The sequence below is a fragment of the Hippocampus bargibanti genome, linkage group LG04 (genome assembly GCF_051943395.1).
Source record: "Hippocampus bargibanti isolate YZ-2025 linkage group LG04, ASM5194339v1, whole genome shotgun sequence".
Taxonomy (NCBI): domain Eukaryota; kingdom Metazoa; phylum Chordata; class Actinopteri; order Syngnathiformes; family Syngnathidae; genus Hippocampus; species Hippocampus bargibanti.
The window spans coordinates 2,501-18,957 of NC_142737.1; the positions used below are offsets into that span (position 1 = coordinate 2,501).

The 16,457-nt window shown below is 43.7% G+C and overlaps 1 protein-coding gene across 1 annotated transcript; it reads right to left on the reverse strand.

Annotated features, from left to right (window-relative positions):
• Window positions 1-4,302: 4,302 nt before the first annotated feature.
• gstt1a (glutathione S-transferase theta 1a) lies at window positions 4,303-16,454 on the reverse strand. Its single transcript, XM_088993264.1, has 5 exons — window positions 16,296-16,454; window positions 16,140-16,227; window positions 14,444-14,600; window positions 10,479-10,655; window positions 4,303-5,312 (listed from the first exon to the last, which is right to left on the reverse strand). Exons 1-5 carry the CDS (start codon window positions 16,399-16,401, stop codon window positions 5,112-5,114), a joined length of 729 nt encoding a protein of 242 aa, XP_088849390.1. The 5' UTR covers window positions 16,402-16,454; the 3' UTR covers window positions 4,303-5,111.
• Between the last annotated feature and the right edge of the window lie 3 nt (window positions 16,455-16,457).

Genomic DNA, 16,457 nt, shown 5'->3' on the forward strand with positions numbered 1-16,457 from the left:
GCAAGAAAACAGACAGAACAGGGGCCATTGAGGGGCAAGCTTTGACATTCCCTGGTTTCTGGGTTTCCCGGATTACGACATAGGTGGCCTTACTACCCACCTATTAAAAATGGCATTTTCTGTGTTGCTCTCGTTACCATTTATACATTTATTTAGTTATTTATTTATTATAGTACTTGTGCTTGTCTGTGACAAAAGTGTGCTTGAGAGCTTTTAAAGGCGCTTAATAAAATCTATTACTCAACTTTCATCAGAAAGAGCTGCACACCGCCAACCACATCCACTTTGTCGCCGGCATCTTGGCCATCTTGTTCAGCTTTCCGTCAGTCGCGATGAAGCTGCCTATCTGAACACCGGCACTGGGAGAGGCATAAACAGACATTCATGATTGAATGCACAATGAATTATACCGACCTGCACTGAATATTGGGAACTCACCTCATCCCAGCAATGGGTCAAACATGCCATATGCCTGCATCCAGCATTAACGTGTTCCTGGTACATCAAGAAAAACAGGACTGCAGTCATTGAGGCTCAGGTTTGGACATTGCCTGGTTTCAGAGGTTCACAGATTAAGAGTCAGGTGGCGTTACTCATTCATCAGGAAGAGCTGCACACTGCCAACCACATCCTCTGTCGCCGGCGGGCATCTTGTTCAGCTTTCCGTCAGTCGCGATGAAGCGGCTCATCTGAACACCGGCGCTCGCGCAGGCATGTCAGTCGTGTCAACATTGGTTTAACAAACTACAGGGGTTAATATTGTAGATACTTATTTGTATTTCTAGGGGTTATACAGCCCCGTGCCGAAAGTAGGTAGGTCATCTCAGCAGGAGTGGTGCTCAGCTATTTCTGATGAACGCGAATAGAGCTCAAAACCTCCACGTAAATGAAACAGACAAATCCATCTGTGTTCTTTATTTCCATGCTGCGTACCACAGCAACCTACCAGCCTAATAGTTAAACCGGTTGCCTAATGAAACCTCGAACCCCTTAACTTTACCTAATCATGATTTTATTGTTTTATGTATTGTTTTTATTGCAAAGTGTCCTTGGGTGTTCAGAAAGTCGCTCGTAAATTTAATGATTTATTATAATCCTCCGGTGTAATGCCTGAATTCTACATTAAACCCAAAGCACAGCCCAACTCGAACTCGGGACCCTAAAAACAGGGGGTGTCCCAACTTGGCACTCGACCGCTGTCCTCCCATAGTCCAGCTTCCCTGGGTGGTACACCTGATTCAGACAATCAGCTCATCAGCCAGCATTTGAACGATCCTGATTATTTGAATGAGATGTGTTCATCCTGCAACAGCAAGAAAACAGACAGAACAGTGGCCATTTAGGGGCAAGCTTTGACATTCCCTGGTTTCTGGGGTTCGCGGATTACGAGATAGGTGGCCTTACTACCCACCGATTGAAAATTGCATTTTCTGTGTAGCTCTCTTGTTACCATGTGTAGTTTATTTATTTATTTATTTACTTACCTATGCTTGTCTGTGACTTTAAAGTGTCCTTCAGAGCTTTGAAAGGCGCTTAAAATAAAATCTATTACTACTCATCAGGAAGAGCTCCACACCGCCAACCACGGCCACTTTCTATCGCCGGCGGGCATCTTGTTCAGCATTCCATCAGTCTCAAAGCTGCCCATCTGAATACCGGCGCTGGGGGAGGCATAAACAGACATATTTTAATTTAAAACAGATTCTTATCTTACAGACAGCATATTGTAGGCGTTTCAAATACCTGACATGTTGCGGTGTATACTTGCGCCTTCGTCAGAGAGAGTAGATATCAAGTAGACAGGATAAAGTTAATACAACTATAAACAGAGGTATTCATGCTGATTGAATGCACAATGACCTGACCTACACTGAATATTGGCAACTCACCTCTCCCCAGCAATGGGTCAAACGTGCCGTATGGATTAGGCAGCCGGCTTGTCCTTTTTGGCCATTGAGTAGCTAGGTAACAAAGGATGTGTCAGTTTAATGCAACATATGTAGAGGTTTTGAACCCATCATTCATGAAATTTATTGGTTTAATGCACATGGTTAAAATTTAAAATTTGCAGATCTTTACCAGGCGATACAGATCTGCGCTGCATGTTGGGAGATCATCTCACGTCATCTATGGGTCAGAGACATCACATAAATCTGCTCCTAGATTACTTTAAGAATTTGGGGCACTCGGAAAAAAAAAATGGTTGCTTGAGGTAAATCCATTTCTCACATTTAGATTTGGGTAGGCATGTACAGCTCAGCGGTTAAATGGCCACTTTGCTTTGTCTTCCAGTTTTCCTGGGTCGGACACACCTTATTCAGATGATGAGCTCATCAGCCAGCATGAAAACGATCTTGATTAGTTGAATGAGATGTGTTGGTTCCTGGGATAGTAAAAAATGAAAGGACGGTGGACCTTAAAGGGCAAGTTTGGACACCTTTGGTTTTTCAGGTTAAACGAGAGGTTTAACCCAAAATATTATGAATCGTCAAATGAGCACAGAGGGCTTTTCAAAAAGAACAGAGTTCTTTGAACGATTAATGCCAATTAAAATTCAAACTCAATTAAACCACCTTTAAAATTCCAAAAGGAAAGGAGGGATGCAATGGTGTGGCCTTTCCACCAGTGGAAGCCACATTGCAATGAGCTGAAAGTGAAAGACTGAATCAACCCAGCTTGGGTTATGACGTTTTTTTTAACCACTCGATTATTTTTGCTGCAAAAAGTCATAATCACCATGCAGCCATGATCAATGAGCCGGGACAGTTTTTCCTGTCTTAAATAAAAGGAAACTTGCACTATTCCCAAAATAGTTCACTTGAGTTAAACCGATGTGAGGCATGCACACGCATCGGAGAAATGGCTGTGGAGAGGGTGCTGTACTCCAATGCACAGATGGCCTGGTAACTAACTAACACACACACACGTTTCAAAAACTAATTTAAAAGCGAAGAGAAAAATAACAGGGGAGTTACATTTGACGTCCCCATGCAGGAAACCGGCAATGCCAGAGCAAAGAAGCATCAGCCACGTTTTCGACATCTTTCAGCCAATCTCAATGAAACCCCAAAAAAGCAAAACGCATTGAAAAAGACAAATGATTAAAACATGAAACAAAGAGACATTAGAACATCATCGCGTCATCTGACAATGTAAATGCGCCGCCTTGAGACTTAGGGAAATGGCCCGCCAATAGGAAACGCAGTGCTTTGACACGCTCACCGAACCAGTGATAACTACTTTCAAAGCATATAACCAGATGGGACTTACTTTGGTTTGACGTCCCAAGAAAATCACAAATCATCAAAGTCATCCAAAAAGAAGCGTACAAATCTGCATGCAAGATGAACCATACCTGACAGGGGGAAGCAAGCCCAATGAGCCAACGCCAAATGGTTGGAATCCTTTTAACTGCCACTGATTGAAACGACCTCCACCTATCCAGCTGCAAGCGGGGCCGACGGCGTCATCCATTGGTCGCCAACCACAACCTGACAACGTTCTGGTTGGTCTGCCACTGATTGAAACGACCTCCACCTGTGCAGATGCAGACGGCGTCACCCATTGGTCACCAACCACAACGTGACAACTGGCCGTATAGTTAGAACTCATCTTAATATGACTGCAATATGATGTTTTGTTCATTCTAAAAGAAGTTTAATTATGAATTTAATAATAAAGAACCTTGACCCTTTTATTGTTCAAGAGCCCTAAATCATAAATTTTGACCTAAATATTCAGGATTGAGCATACTATAATAGCAACAATGCACCATAAAATTTACATATTAAAAATAATACCAAGGGGGACAAAAATGTTTTGTAAAAACTCTGCCGTCGCTGCCAAAATTACTTTAAATAACAATTTTGATAAAATGTAATGGAAATTGGACTTCAATGTTAAATGCACATAAAAATGAAATGGCAAAACTAAGCATCATTTTATCAAGGATTAAGACAAGGGTGAATATTAAAATAAGACCATTAGCAGGTGCCAAGGAAATGGTTCAATGCTTTTAATGTGGCTGCTGTGGGCCCACACGGCCTTGTTTGGTGAGCCCGTGAAGCGCAGAAATCCACAGTGAACAAGCACAAACGCCTTGAAAAAGACAAGTGGGGCATCGTTCAAGGACAGGCCAGTCAATAGGAATGTCGTTGCTTTGATACGATCATCCAATATCAAGTGAACGGCGGACAACGCCCCATGTCATCATTTTGTGGGCTCCGCCATGGTCACGCATCGGCCGGCAGGTGCGAGTACATTCAGGCTTGGGTTTAATGAGCACGCCGAATCACACCAGAACATGGGGCGCATAGCGCAGACATTTATGACAACAAATTTGAACTTGAATTTGTCAAGCGTATCCGCGTTGACGTCACATGACAGGAAGAACGCCAGAGCCCGCGTAACAGCAATCGACGGTGCAGTAGCAAAAACACATTTCAAGAGAAAAAGGGAAAAACACGTGAAAGGTAGACGTCATCTGAAAATACGCAGCGAACACACGCCGCCGTTGATGACGGCGCCAAAAAAATGACGTTCGACAGGCCTGCCAATCGGAGCGTGTTCAGATGACTTTGCATGGGCCCTGCTTTTTGATGACAGGATACAACTCCGCCGCGTGTCCACTGGAGGGCAACACGTGCATGCGGGAGGGACCTAAAAGTTTGGCCAAAACAAACATGCGGATCAAACGTCTCAAGATGGAGGTCACTGATTCGCTGTGGCGACCCCTTGACGGGAAAAGCCGAAAGGAAAAGAAGAAGACGAAGACTTTTCATGGCGTTGTGAACGTCATGGCCTTATAATAATACGTTTGAACTCCAAGCGCCGTTCAAAACTCTCAAGGTACGTACATACGTACATACATACATACGTAAATACATACATAAATACATACATACGTAAATACATACATACATACATACATACATACATACATACATACATACATACATACATACATGTGTGTGTATATGTGTGTGTGCGTGCGTCCGTGTGTGCACAGATAGATGGACAGTGAGACAGATAGCTGAAGCTTTAGCGCATAGCCAAAATGGTAACGCTTTGAAAAATGGCGTTTGTTGTTTTGGTATTTGATTGAGTTCCATTCAGGCAAACTTTTTCTTGAATGTGTCCTTGTAGATTTGGGGCAGTTGTCGCTCACGCAGCCCGTGAGCAACGCCGCCACTCTTCATGATGGCCGCATTGGCCTCGTGGAAGAGTGCAAGGCCAACCTCCTTCTTCACACGCTCCAGCCACGCAGACAGCTCGGGACGCCCTGAGAACACGTCCACGCCGCTGCTCACAGGCTAAACACAACACAAAATAGAAAATCATCATCATGATGATAACAATGACAAAAAAAGGAACGCAAAAAATGTGTTTCCGCTGGACACCTCGTTAACTATTTAGCAAGTTATGCAGCCCCATTCTTACGAAAGTTTGTTAACAAGTTGTGTAGTCACCCTGTTAAGTCTCTAGCTTGACGTTGACATTTTTTACTTGTCTAATTTGTCATAATCATAATAATAATACATTTGATTTATTAGCGCCTTTCAAATCTTCAAGCAGGGCCGGCTCTTGGCATAGGCGATATAGGCGGTCGCCTAGGGCGCCATCTGCTGGAGGGGCGCCGCCCTTGAATTGTATGAATTGCATTTAATTGTATTGGGGGCGCCGAGATGTAATCTCGCCGAGGGCACCAAATTGGGTCGAGCCGGCCCTGTCTTCAAGGACACTTTACAGTCCATTAGCTAGCTAGCTAGTTAGTTAGTCAGCTAGCCTATAAGCAGTGTTTGAAATAACGTCTGCCCGGAAGCCCGGGACTTATCACTTTTACGTCAGGCGTACAACTTTCAAAATGTCTCTGCCCGGGTTGCCCACAACTTCTTCAAGAAAAAAAAACTACTGTATTTTTCGACTATAAATCGCTCCGGATTATAGGTCGCACCAGCCAAAAAATGCATAATTAAAAAGAAAAAAATATATATAGGTCGCACTGGAGCATAAGTCGCATTTTTGGGGAAAATGTATTTGATAAAATCCAACACCAAACAACATACATGTCATCTAGAAAAGCAATTGAAAATAAATGAATGAAATTAAAATAAAATAGAGAACATCAGGCTCCGTTTCACTTCTTTTTTTTCCAACATAACACCGCAGCTCTCAGAATCAGAATCAGAATCATCTTTATTGCCAAGTATGTAGAACACACAAGGAATTTGTTTCCGGTAGAACACGCTGCACTAGTATCGTCGTCAAAAAAAAACCTGCTAAGTTGCGCTCTACGCAACTCCGTTGGACAAACCGCCTTTTTGGTAACCCAGAACAGTCTTTTACAAGAGTTATTCAGATAACTCTAGCACAAAGAACATGCTAACAAGTTAGAGAGGCGTTTGCGTTGCATGAAGCGGTAACACCAAGAAGGTCCTCCTGCAAAGCCGTTTATATTCATCTCCTTGGCAACGACCTGGGCGTGGAGACGCAACTGCACCGTTGACAAACCTCTCCCAGCAGCACGTTGTTCAAGCACCCATGCGTGAACTCGTTCCTCCAACTGCGGCCACCTAGCTTTTTGCCCGCGATTAGCTTTTTTTGTTTTCTTCATTTCAGTAAGCGTAACCTCTGCTTTTCGCCAGTCCCTTACAAGTTTTTCGCTCACTCCAAACTTTCTTTCTGCTGCTCGATTGCCGTTTTCGGCTGCATATTTCACTATCTGCAACTTGTAAGCTGCAGAATATGACTTTCTTTGCGGTGCCATTTTTATTCAGCCCTTCTCAGTTGTGTTTATAAATAACAGGTGTTACAGAAAAATCTGACCCTCCAGAAACCGCGACCGCTGGGACGACAGATTTCCCTGTAACACCTGTTATAGAAATGTGTAGGTTACTGTCTCTGCGCTCACAATAGCAGCACAGGCCTAGAGCGCGCTCTTGCGGTTTAATGTGAAAATAACATGTGAAATGATATACAGTCATAAAAAAAAGCATATATAAGTCGCTCCGATGTATAAGTCGCACCCCGACCAAACTATGAAAAAAACTGCAATTTATAATCCGAAAAATATGGTAAACGTTTTTTTTTTTTTTTTCAAATCAAACGTTTGTTTTATTGACTAAAGCAAACGCTACAAGCCAACCGCTACAAGCCACGTGGCCTCCTCTTTCTAAGCGGCTTTCAAAACGTTCAAGTACACTTTTCAGTCACGGTCTAGTCCAGAATGGGCAAACTACGGCCCGCGGGCCACATACGGCCTGTTAGGCTTTTTAATCCGCCCCGCCGAACTTGTCCAAATTATAGTAAAAACAGTGTCTGAAACTCATGACAAAAAGTTAGTGGACAACAGGGCAGACAACTCTGAAAACTTGCCTGCCCCATTTTTCACAACTTGAAACACAATAAGACGACTAATCACAATAAAAAAAAACATTGTCACAAAGTATAAAGTTTTTTGAATTAAGGATGTACCTACCACAAATGCTACCTTGCTTAATTTACGGTAAATGTCCATGGCTGTAGATTTTTCTGCAGTACTCATTTGTCATCATAGTACACAATGCTTGCTACAAGCCACTAAGCCCCTTTCATAACTCTCACGTACACTTTACAGTCACGGTTTAATGTAAATTTAGGTTTTGTAGCGCCACATATGTTGTTAGCTTCTTTTGAATATTTCTTCTGGGCTGAGGTTCTGTGCATCTATTTTGGAAAACGATATGCAAATGCACAATCTTATAACGCTTGCGAAAGTCCGGAAGAAAGAAGCCGGCTTCTGATTGAATGCCGTGCCGAGTATGCAAATTTCAACTGCAGGTAGCCTATGTCTGTGTGCTCGGCGACGGTACACGTGTACGGTTTGCGGGTGAAGGCGAGCGAGGGTGTCCGTGGAGAGTTTGTAGAGCGCGCGGTCAGGACAATCCATCCATGATTTGGCGGAATTTAACACAAGTAGGTATTATTGAGCATGAATATTTCATTGTGTAATAATATGTTTTGAATGTTGAAAGCAATTCCGTTTTTCAATAAATGTTGATTTCTTTTACTTTGCATCTTCGATTGAAACTTATTAAAAACAGACGCAATTTTGATAAATCACAATGCATATGTTATTTTAATCTATGCTTTAGTATAGCCGGCCCAAACACTCCCTCCAAATGTTCTGGCCCGGCCCCTCTGTCAAATTTTAGAACCCATTGCGGCCTGCGAGTCAAAAAGTTTGCCCAGCCCTGGTCTAGTCCGAAGCACAAAACGGGCTTCTGATTGGCTGCCGTGCAGAGTATGCAAATGGCCAAACGAAACCAAGCTCGATAATCTTTCAACGAGTTAGCTAGCTGGTTAACCACGTAGTCCCTTCCGTCAGGACAAAGTTGCCATCCTTAATGACCGAAACTTTCCATACCGTGCTGATCTTCCACTGGAAACATTGTTAGCTACTTAGAAAGTTATTGCAGCCTTATTCTTGCTAAAGTAGTTAAGCAAGTTGCCGAGTCACCTAGTTAAGTCGCGAGCCAGATACATTTTTAGTTATGTAATTTGTACATGAAGTCAATGAGCTAGCCAGTTAGTTAGCACGTTTGTTCAGCTCGCCAATAAGTGTTATTCGTTGAGTTAAAGTGTTAACATGTCACATATGTAGCTTGTTGTTGGATCCCAAGGTAGATAATCTTTGGGCTAGTTAGCAAGCCAGCTATGTCGTTCCTTCACTACAAAGACTTTTATTTCTCTGACACCTGCAATTCTCTCCTTCTATTCTTTTGTGAAAAAGTCAACCAAATCCAGCCGCATCTTGGCTCCTCTGTACCTCTCCCCTGCCCTTCCCCAACCCTCCTACCTCCTCTCATCTCTTATCTTCTTTAGATCTCCCTCATCCCTCTACAATTCCGAAGCTCATAACTAAATCCAAGAATTCTTCCTGTCAATGAGATCCCCTCCCGACAGTTCTGGTCAAATCCTGTTTGCCATCTCTCCTTCTATTCATTTCAGCCATTATTCACTCCTGGCTGTCCTCTGGAATCTTCCCTTTCCCCCTCAAAATCAATTCTTAAAAAGCCTGGATCTAACCCCAATGACTTCAAGAACCTTGGCCCCATTTCTCACCGTCCTTTTATTTGCAAAATCCGAGAAAAAAGTTGTGTACTCTCAGCTACACTCTCACCTCTCCCAGAATGATCTCTACGAAGCAATCCAATCTGGTTTCCGCCCCCTCCACAGTACCGAATCAGCTCTCTTAAAAGTCACGAATGATCTTCATTTGGCAGCTGACGCCGGTTTACTCCCCACCCTCGTCATCCTTCTTGACCTCACTGCAGCTTTGGACACCATTTCTCATCCCAGCCTCCTTTCCTCCATCGGGATCACCGACACGCCCCTACGCTGGTTCCATTCTTATCTCTCTGGCCGCTCTCAGTTCATCCAAATTAACAACTTCACTTCACAGTCCTCTCCTGTATCTTCTGGTGTGCCCCAAGGCTGTCCTGGGACCGCTCCTCTTTATCACCGACCTTCTTCCCCTTGGCAATATTCTCTGCAACTTTGGTATGTAATTTCATCGCTTTCCTGATGACACCCAGCTCTATCTCTCCAGCAAACCCGACACCTCTCTTCCACCTTCTTCCCTTTCACTCTGCCTCTCTGAAATTAAATCCTGGTTTACCCATAACTTCCTCAAGAAATTCTTGTCGTTGGTACCAAATAAACCTTGAGCAAAGCTAACAGTTTCTCTCTCACTATTGACAATTGCACCGTTTCTCCCTCACATCAGGTCTTTTGCTTAGGTGTCATCCTTGCCAGCACACTATCTTTCCAGTCCCATAAAAATAACTTAACCCGGTCTGCGTACTTCCACCTATGCAATATCAATCGTCTTCGCTCGTCTCTCACTCCTCACACCACTGCTATCCTCGTTCATGAGTCTTGTCACCTTCCGGATTGATGATTGCAATTCACTTCTCTTTGGTGTCCCTCAGAAACTTCTGCACAAACTTCCAGAATTCTTCAGGCCGGATCATCACCAGAACCTCATCCTTTCACCACATCACCCCCGTCCTCCAAGAGCTCCACAGGCTCCCGCTCAAATATAGAATCAACTTTAAAATTCTTCTTTCTCCATTTGGCGCGATCCATAACCTTGCCCCCCCCCCCCCCCCCCCCCCCCCCCCGCCCCATACCTATCTGACCTTCTTCAAATTTCTATTCCCTCTCGTTCCCTCAGATCCTCTTCCTGCCACCGCCTCTGTGTGCCCCCCCTCACTTCCCCCCAACATTCGTAACATGAATTCTCTTCCCACCTTCAAAACCCACCTATTTAAAATTGCATTTATCTCTTGTTTCTATTTATAATTGTATTTTATTTATTGTTCTATTTGTGATTGTATTTTATTTATTATCGTACCGATGCTTGTCTGTGACTGTATAGTGTCCTTCAGAGCTTTGAAAGGCGCTTAAAATGTAATGTATTCTTATACGAGCGTCACCTGCATGATTTCAGCCACGGCTACCAGGTCAGCCAATGAGATGGAGGTTCCACACAGGAAGGAGTTTTCACCCAGGAAATACTTCTCCAGCACGTCCACAGTCTGCCTCAGTTCCTCCACAGCCCACGACAACTTTTCCGCGGGTGGCTCCTGGCCCATCACTAGCGGGTACATGTGCTAGCACACGCACACGCACACACGCGCGCACACACACACACACACACACACACACACACACACACACACACACACACACACACACACACACACACACACACACACACACACACACGATTGTGGGTGCGTTTATTTCTCTTGTGCAAGGTCGCAATTACCGTGAATAACTGTTGCTAGTTTGTTATTTAGCAGACACATTATGCATGATTGTAGATTGGCCGGCACTTACCTATAATAATTTAACAACAAAATAAATATAATTAAGCAAACCAGCTGCCCTTCTGACTTGGGTAAAGAAATAACGACATACTTCAGCCGCTAATTGAGCAACTAACTACAGGTAACATCAGAGTTACGACCGGGTTTTGTTCCCATAAAACGGTCCGAAGTCAAACGGTCGGGAGTTGAAATCCATTCCAAATGGCCGACGTGACGTTAACACGACAGGATAGTATACCATGTCAATTTGTTGTTTTTTAAGCAACGTTTTCTATTGAATACTATGAGATACCAAACTGTTTACAGTTCATTTATAAATGTCATAACTTTTAATGTCATCTTTATCATTTTATATTTCATACTATCGATTTTTATGACTGTATAACTGTACCTGTAATGTATACAAAACTGTTTACTGTACAGTTCATTTATAAATGTTATACTTACCTTTTAGTGTCGTTTTTATCACTTTATATTTCATATTGTTTTCTATCACAGTATAACTACCTGAATGGAGTGGATTTTCTCTTTGGAGCCATGGTTATGTGGTGGCAAACATGCTTTCTGCTGACCCAAATATGCACGCTTTCCTACGCATGCACGCTGTTGAAAAATCGCCCTCCCTGCTAACGGCCAGAAAAGGTCGCCCGACACACACGCTTGTAAAAAAGCAGAGTATAGTACGACAGGAGACGGTATCTGCACTGTATAACTACTTACGCAGTAGATTTCTGTGCGAGTGTATGACATGCTGGCTGACCAAAATTGTAGTAAGTGTTGCCGGCTGCTTGCGTGTTGCGGTGATTAGCGTAGAATTTAAAAAAATAAATGAAAAAAAAAAACGGGTCTAGTGGTCGTGGTCATAAGTATGGGTGGTGGTAACTCGGATGTTACCTGGACTGGTAATTCGTTTGCCATCGAGCGAAGTGACGTCAATAGCTAAGCAATCACATTAATAAGATTTTTTTTTGTGTGTTAGCTACCAAACTCGGTCACTAACGAGTCTACAAAGTACATAGCGATCAAAACTAGAAAACATGCTAACTACGCTAACAAGAATTTCCATGCGGCTTCATGGTGACCTGCCTCCATATTTTTCTTGCTGTGCCTACATCTTTATTGATATGAATGACAGAACATGACCAGACCCAAAAGAGTGGTCATGGTGGCGCTCTACCTTCAACTGGAAAACTTTAGCACCGTGTAATCGCATGTTCATCTGCTGCCAGGACAAATACTCATTGACCCGTGCCCGCTGCTGCAGATCAGCCGGATACCAGTGGTCGGCAAGGCGGGATGCGTGCTTCTCGGCCAGGTACTGAAGGATGGCCACGCTGGAAAAGGCAACCTTAGCTAGTTTCATACTTCTCGATCGGACCATTGAGGCCCGAGGCGGTTAGCGGTGGTTAGCGGCGGTAGTGCGGCGGTGACTCAGAATGTAAATGAGAAGTCACCGCCGCAAATTCTGTTTCAGCGATTCCGGAACAAATTGCTGTGTGAAAGGCGCCAATGTGGTTTGACGCAGCTTTTCAGGCCGGTCTGAAAGGGTGTTGTCGGCTGGTGACTGTTGGCACAGCACGTTGAGGTTATCTACAATTAGCATTCCCATCATTCCATTTGAATGTTTGTCTCTCCATTTGGTACCTTTCACAAAATTTTCAGGACGGCGCGAAGGGGTCCGACGTTATTCGTTAATCGAGTGATACCTGAGCTTACCAACTTAATTGGTTCCCAGAAAGTGTGTCTAAGGCAAAAAGTTTAAACATTTATTTCCCATAAGAAACCATTAAAACGAGAATAATGCGTTCCCAATTCTGCATAAAACATTGTTTTCTATTAAGCCTGAAAACTACACAAAATATACCTTATTTTATGTATCACAAATATGCTATTGGATTGTAATGAAAGAAATAAACTGTACTGTATCATAAAGTCATTCTATTGACCTTTGTGATGGTAGTTGATGTCCACGGCTACCAGGTCAGCCAATGAGATGGAGGTTCCACACAGGAAGGAGTTTTCACCCAGGAAATACTTCTCCAGCACGTCCACAGTCTGCCTCAGTTCCTCCACAGCCCACGACAACTTTTCCGCGGGTGGCTCCTGGCCCATCACTAGCGGGTACATGTGCTAGCACACGCACACGCACACACGCGCGCACACACACACACACACACACACACACACACACACACACACACACACACACACACACACACACACACACACACACACACACACACACACACACACACACACACACACACACACACACACACACACACACGATTGTGGGTGCGTTTATTTCTCTTGTGCAAGGTCGCAATTACCGTGAATAACTGTTGCTAGTTTGTTATTTAGCAGACACATTATGCATGATTGTAGATTGGCCGGCACTTACCTATAATAATTTAACAACAAAATAAATATAATTAAGCAAACCAGCTGCCCTTCTGACTTGGGTAAAGAAATAACGACATACTTCACCCGCTAATTGAGCAACTAACTACAGGTAACATCAGAGTTACGACCGGGTTTCGTTCCCATAAAACGGTCCGAAGTCAAACGGTCGGGAGTTGAAATCCATTCCAAATGGCCGACGTGACGTTAACACGACAGGATAGTATACCATGTCAATTTGTTTTTTTTTAAGCAACGTTTTCTATTGAATACTATGAGATACCAAACTGTTTACAGTTCATTTATAAATGTCATAACTTTTAGTGTCATCTTTATCATTTTATATTTCATACTATCGATTTTTATGACTGTATAACTGTACCTGTAATGTATACAAAACTGTTTACTGTACAGTTCATTTATAAATGTTATACTTACCTTTTAGTGTCGTTTTTATCACTTTATATTTCATATTGTTTTCTATCACAGTATAACTACCTGAATGGAGTGGATTTTCTCTTTGGAGCCATGGTTATGTGGTGGCAAACATGCTTTCTGCTGACCCAAATATGCACGCTTTCCTACGCATGCACGCTGTTGAAAAATCGCCCTCCCTGCTAACGGCCAGAAAAGGTCGCCCGACACACACGCTTGGAAAAAAGCAGAGTATAGTACGACAGGAGACGGTATCTGCACTGTATAACTACTTACGCAGTAGATTTCTGTGCGAGTGTATGACATGCTGGCTGACCAAAATTGTAGTAAGTGTTGCCGGCTGCTTGCGTGTTGCGGTGATTAGCGTAGAATTTAAAAAAATAAATGAAAAAAAAAAAACGGGTCTAGTGGTCGTGGTCATAAGTATGGGTGGTGGTAACTCGGATGTTACCTGGACTGGTAATTCGTTTGCCATCGAGCGAAGTGACGTCAATAGCTAAGCAATCACATTAATAAGATTTTTTTTTTTGTGTTAGCTACCAAACTCGGTCACTAACGAGTCTACAAAGTACATAGCGATCAAAACTAGAAAACATGCTAACTACGCTAACAAGAATTTCCATGCGGCTTCATGGTGACCTGCCTCCATATTTTTCTTGCTGTGCCTACATCTTTATTGATATGAATGACAGAACATGACCAGACCCAAAAGAGTGGTCATGGTGGCGCTCTACCTTCAACTGGAAAACTTTAGCACCGTGTAATCGCATGTTCATCTGCTGCCAGGACAAATACTCATTGACCCGTGCCCGCTGCTGCAGATCAGCCGGATACCAGTGGTCGGCAAGGCGGGATGCGTGCTTCTCGGCCAGGTACTGAAGGATGGCCACGCTGGAAAAAGCAACCTTAGCTAGTTTCATACTTCTCGATCGGACCATTGAGGCCCGAGGCGGTTAGCGGTGGTTAGCGGCGGTAGTGCGGCGGTGACTCAGAATGTAAATGAGAAGTCACCGCCGCAAATTCTGTTTCAGCGATTCCGGAACAAATTGCTGTGTGAAAGGCGCCAATGTGGTTTGACGCAGCTTTTCAGGCCGGTCTGAAAGGGTGTTGTCGGCTGGTGACTGTTGGCACAGCACGTTGAGGTTATCTACAATTAGCATTCCCATCATTCCATTTGAATGTTTGTCTCTCCATTTGGTACCTTTCACAAAATTTTCAGGACGGCGCGAAGGGGTCCGACGTTATTCGTTAATCGAGTGATACCTGAGCTTACCAACTTAATTGGTTCCCAGAAAGTGTGTCTAAGGCAAAAAGTTTAAACATTTATTTCCCATAAGAAACCATTAAAACGAGAATAATGCGTTCCCAATTCTGCATAAAACATTGTTTTCTATTAAGCCTGAAAACTACACAAAATATACCTTATTTTATGTATCACAAATATGCTATTGGATTGTAATGAAAGAAATAAACTGTACTGTATCATAAAGTCATTCTATTGACCTTTGTGATGGTAGTTGATGTCGTTGCCTCTTGATGATATCCGAGTGAAGTTTCCGTGCTTTCTGGGCGATAGTACCCTCACTCACACTGTCCCGTGCTGGCTGATTTTCATTCATCCAAATCAACAGAAGTTTTTCAACCTCTTGTGTTGCCTGAGACCGTTGCTTAGACAACACAGAAACACCCTTAGCCACACGTAGCAATGGTCGACTTAGCGTACTGGTACTGGGACAGCTAAGTCACACAAACGCACACCTCGGTGTTTTTCGATGATCTTCTGCTCAACCGTCATTTTCATTTGTGTCCTCATTGTCTTAACACTAGCCCGTGGTGGGGTCTTGCTCCCATAATAGCAAAAGTACCCCACTCGATAACAAACCATGTCTGCACTCAGAGGGGCTGTGGAAAACTAGTCCGCCAGCCACTGCGGAGCTGTTTGACCGTGTGGTTTGGTTCGTCCGCCAAAACCTAGTTGGTATGCCAAGATTATAATCTCGGGAATTTAATGTTCATATGGCGAACAGTTCATTTGCGTAAATGTTCGTAAGCTGAGGTATCACTGTATTCTCACTTGAAGTTTCAGCCTATGCTCTCCCTTTTCACACGAGTGTTTCTGTGATACTACCCCTGTGCACTTTTACACGCACCTTTTAAGCCAGTGCTTTCCTGTCTTTCCAGTCCTCCCATTCACGCAGTAACCATGGTTAACCTTCTGGTAATTCTATGAATCATTGTCCCCATATTGTCGATATCTTTCACGCTGCCCTTAGAGCGGTGTGAAAGGTCAAATGTTGGCTGTTAATCTTCACACTGCCTAGTGCTTCCCCCCCCCCCCCCCCTTCTTGCTGTATCATCCCACCGCCCCCATTCCTTTCCAGTACCTTTCAAACAGATAAAACGGGTTCCTATTCCAGAGGTTGCTTTTACCTCTCCGTCAGGACAAAGTCACCGTCCTTCATGACCGGAACTTTTCGTACCGGGCTGATCTTGACAAACTCTTCGCCGTACTGCTCCCCTTGGATGCAAAAACAAGAATGGCCGCTTACTGGCGCGATCAACGTGAGCGCGTCTGCGTATTCATACCTTTGGCCAGGTCTATCGACTTGAAATCAAAAGGGATGGTGTTCACCTTGGCGAACATGAACAGGGAGCGGCACGGTTGCGAGCGAAGATCCAGATATAACTCCATCTTAACGGCACAAGTGTTGTCGGCGTTGATTTTGTGGTGCAAGCAAGGCGACCCCC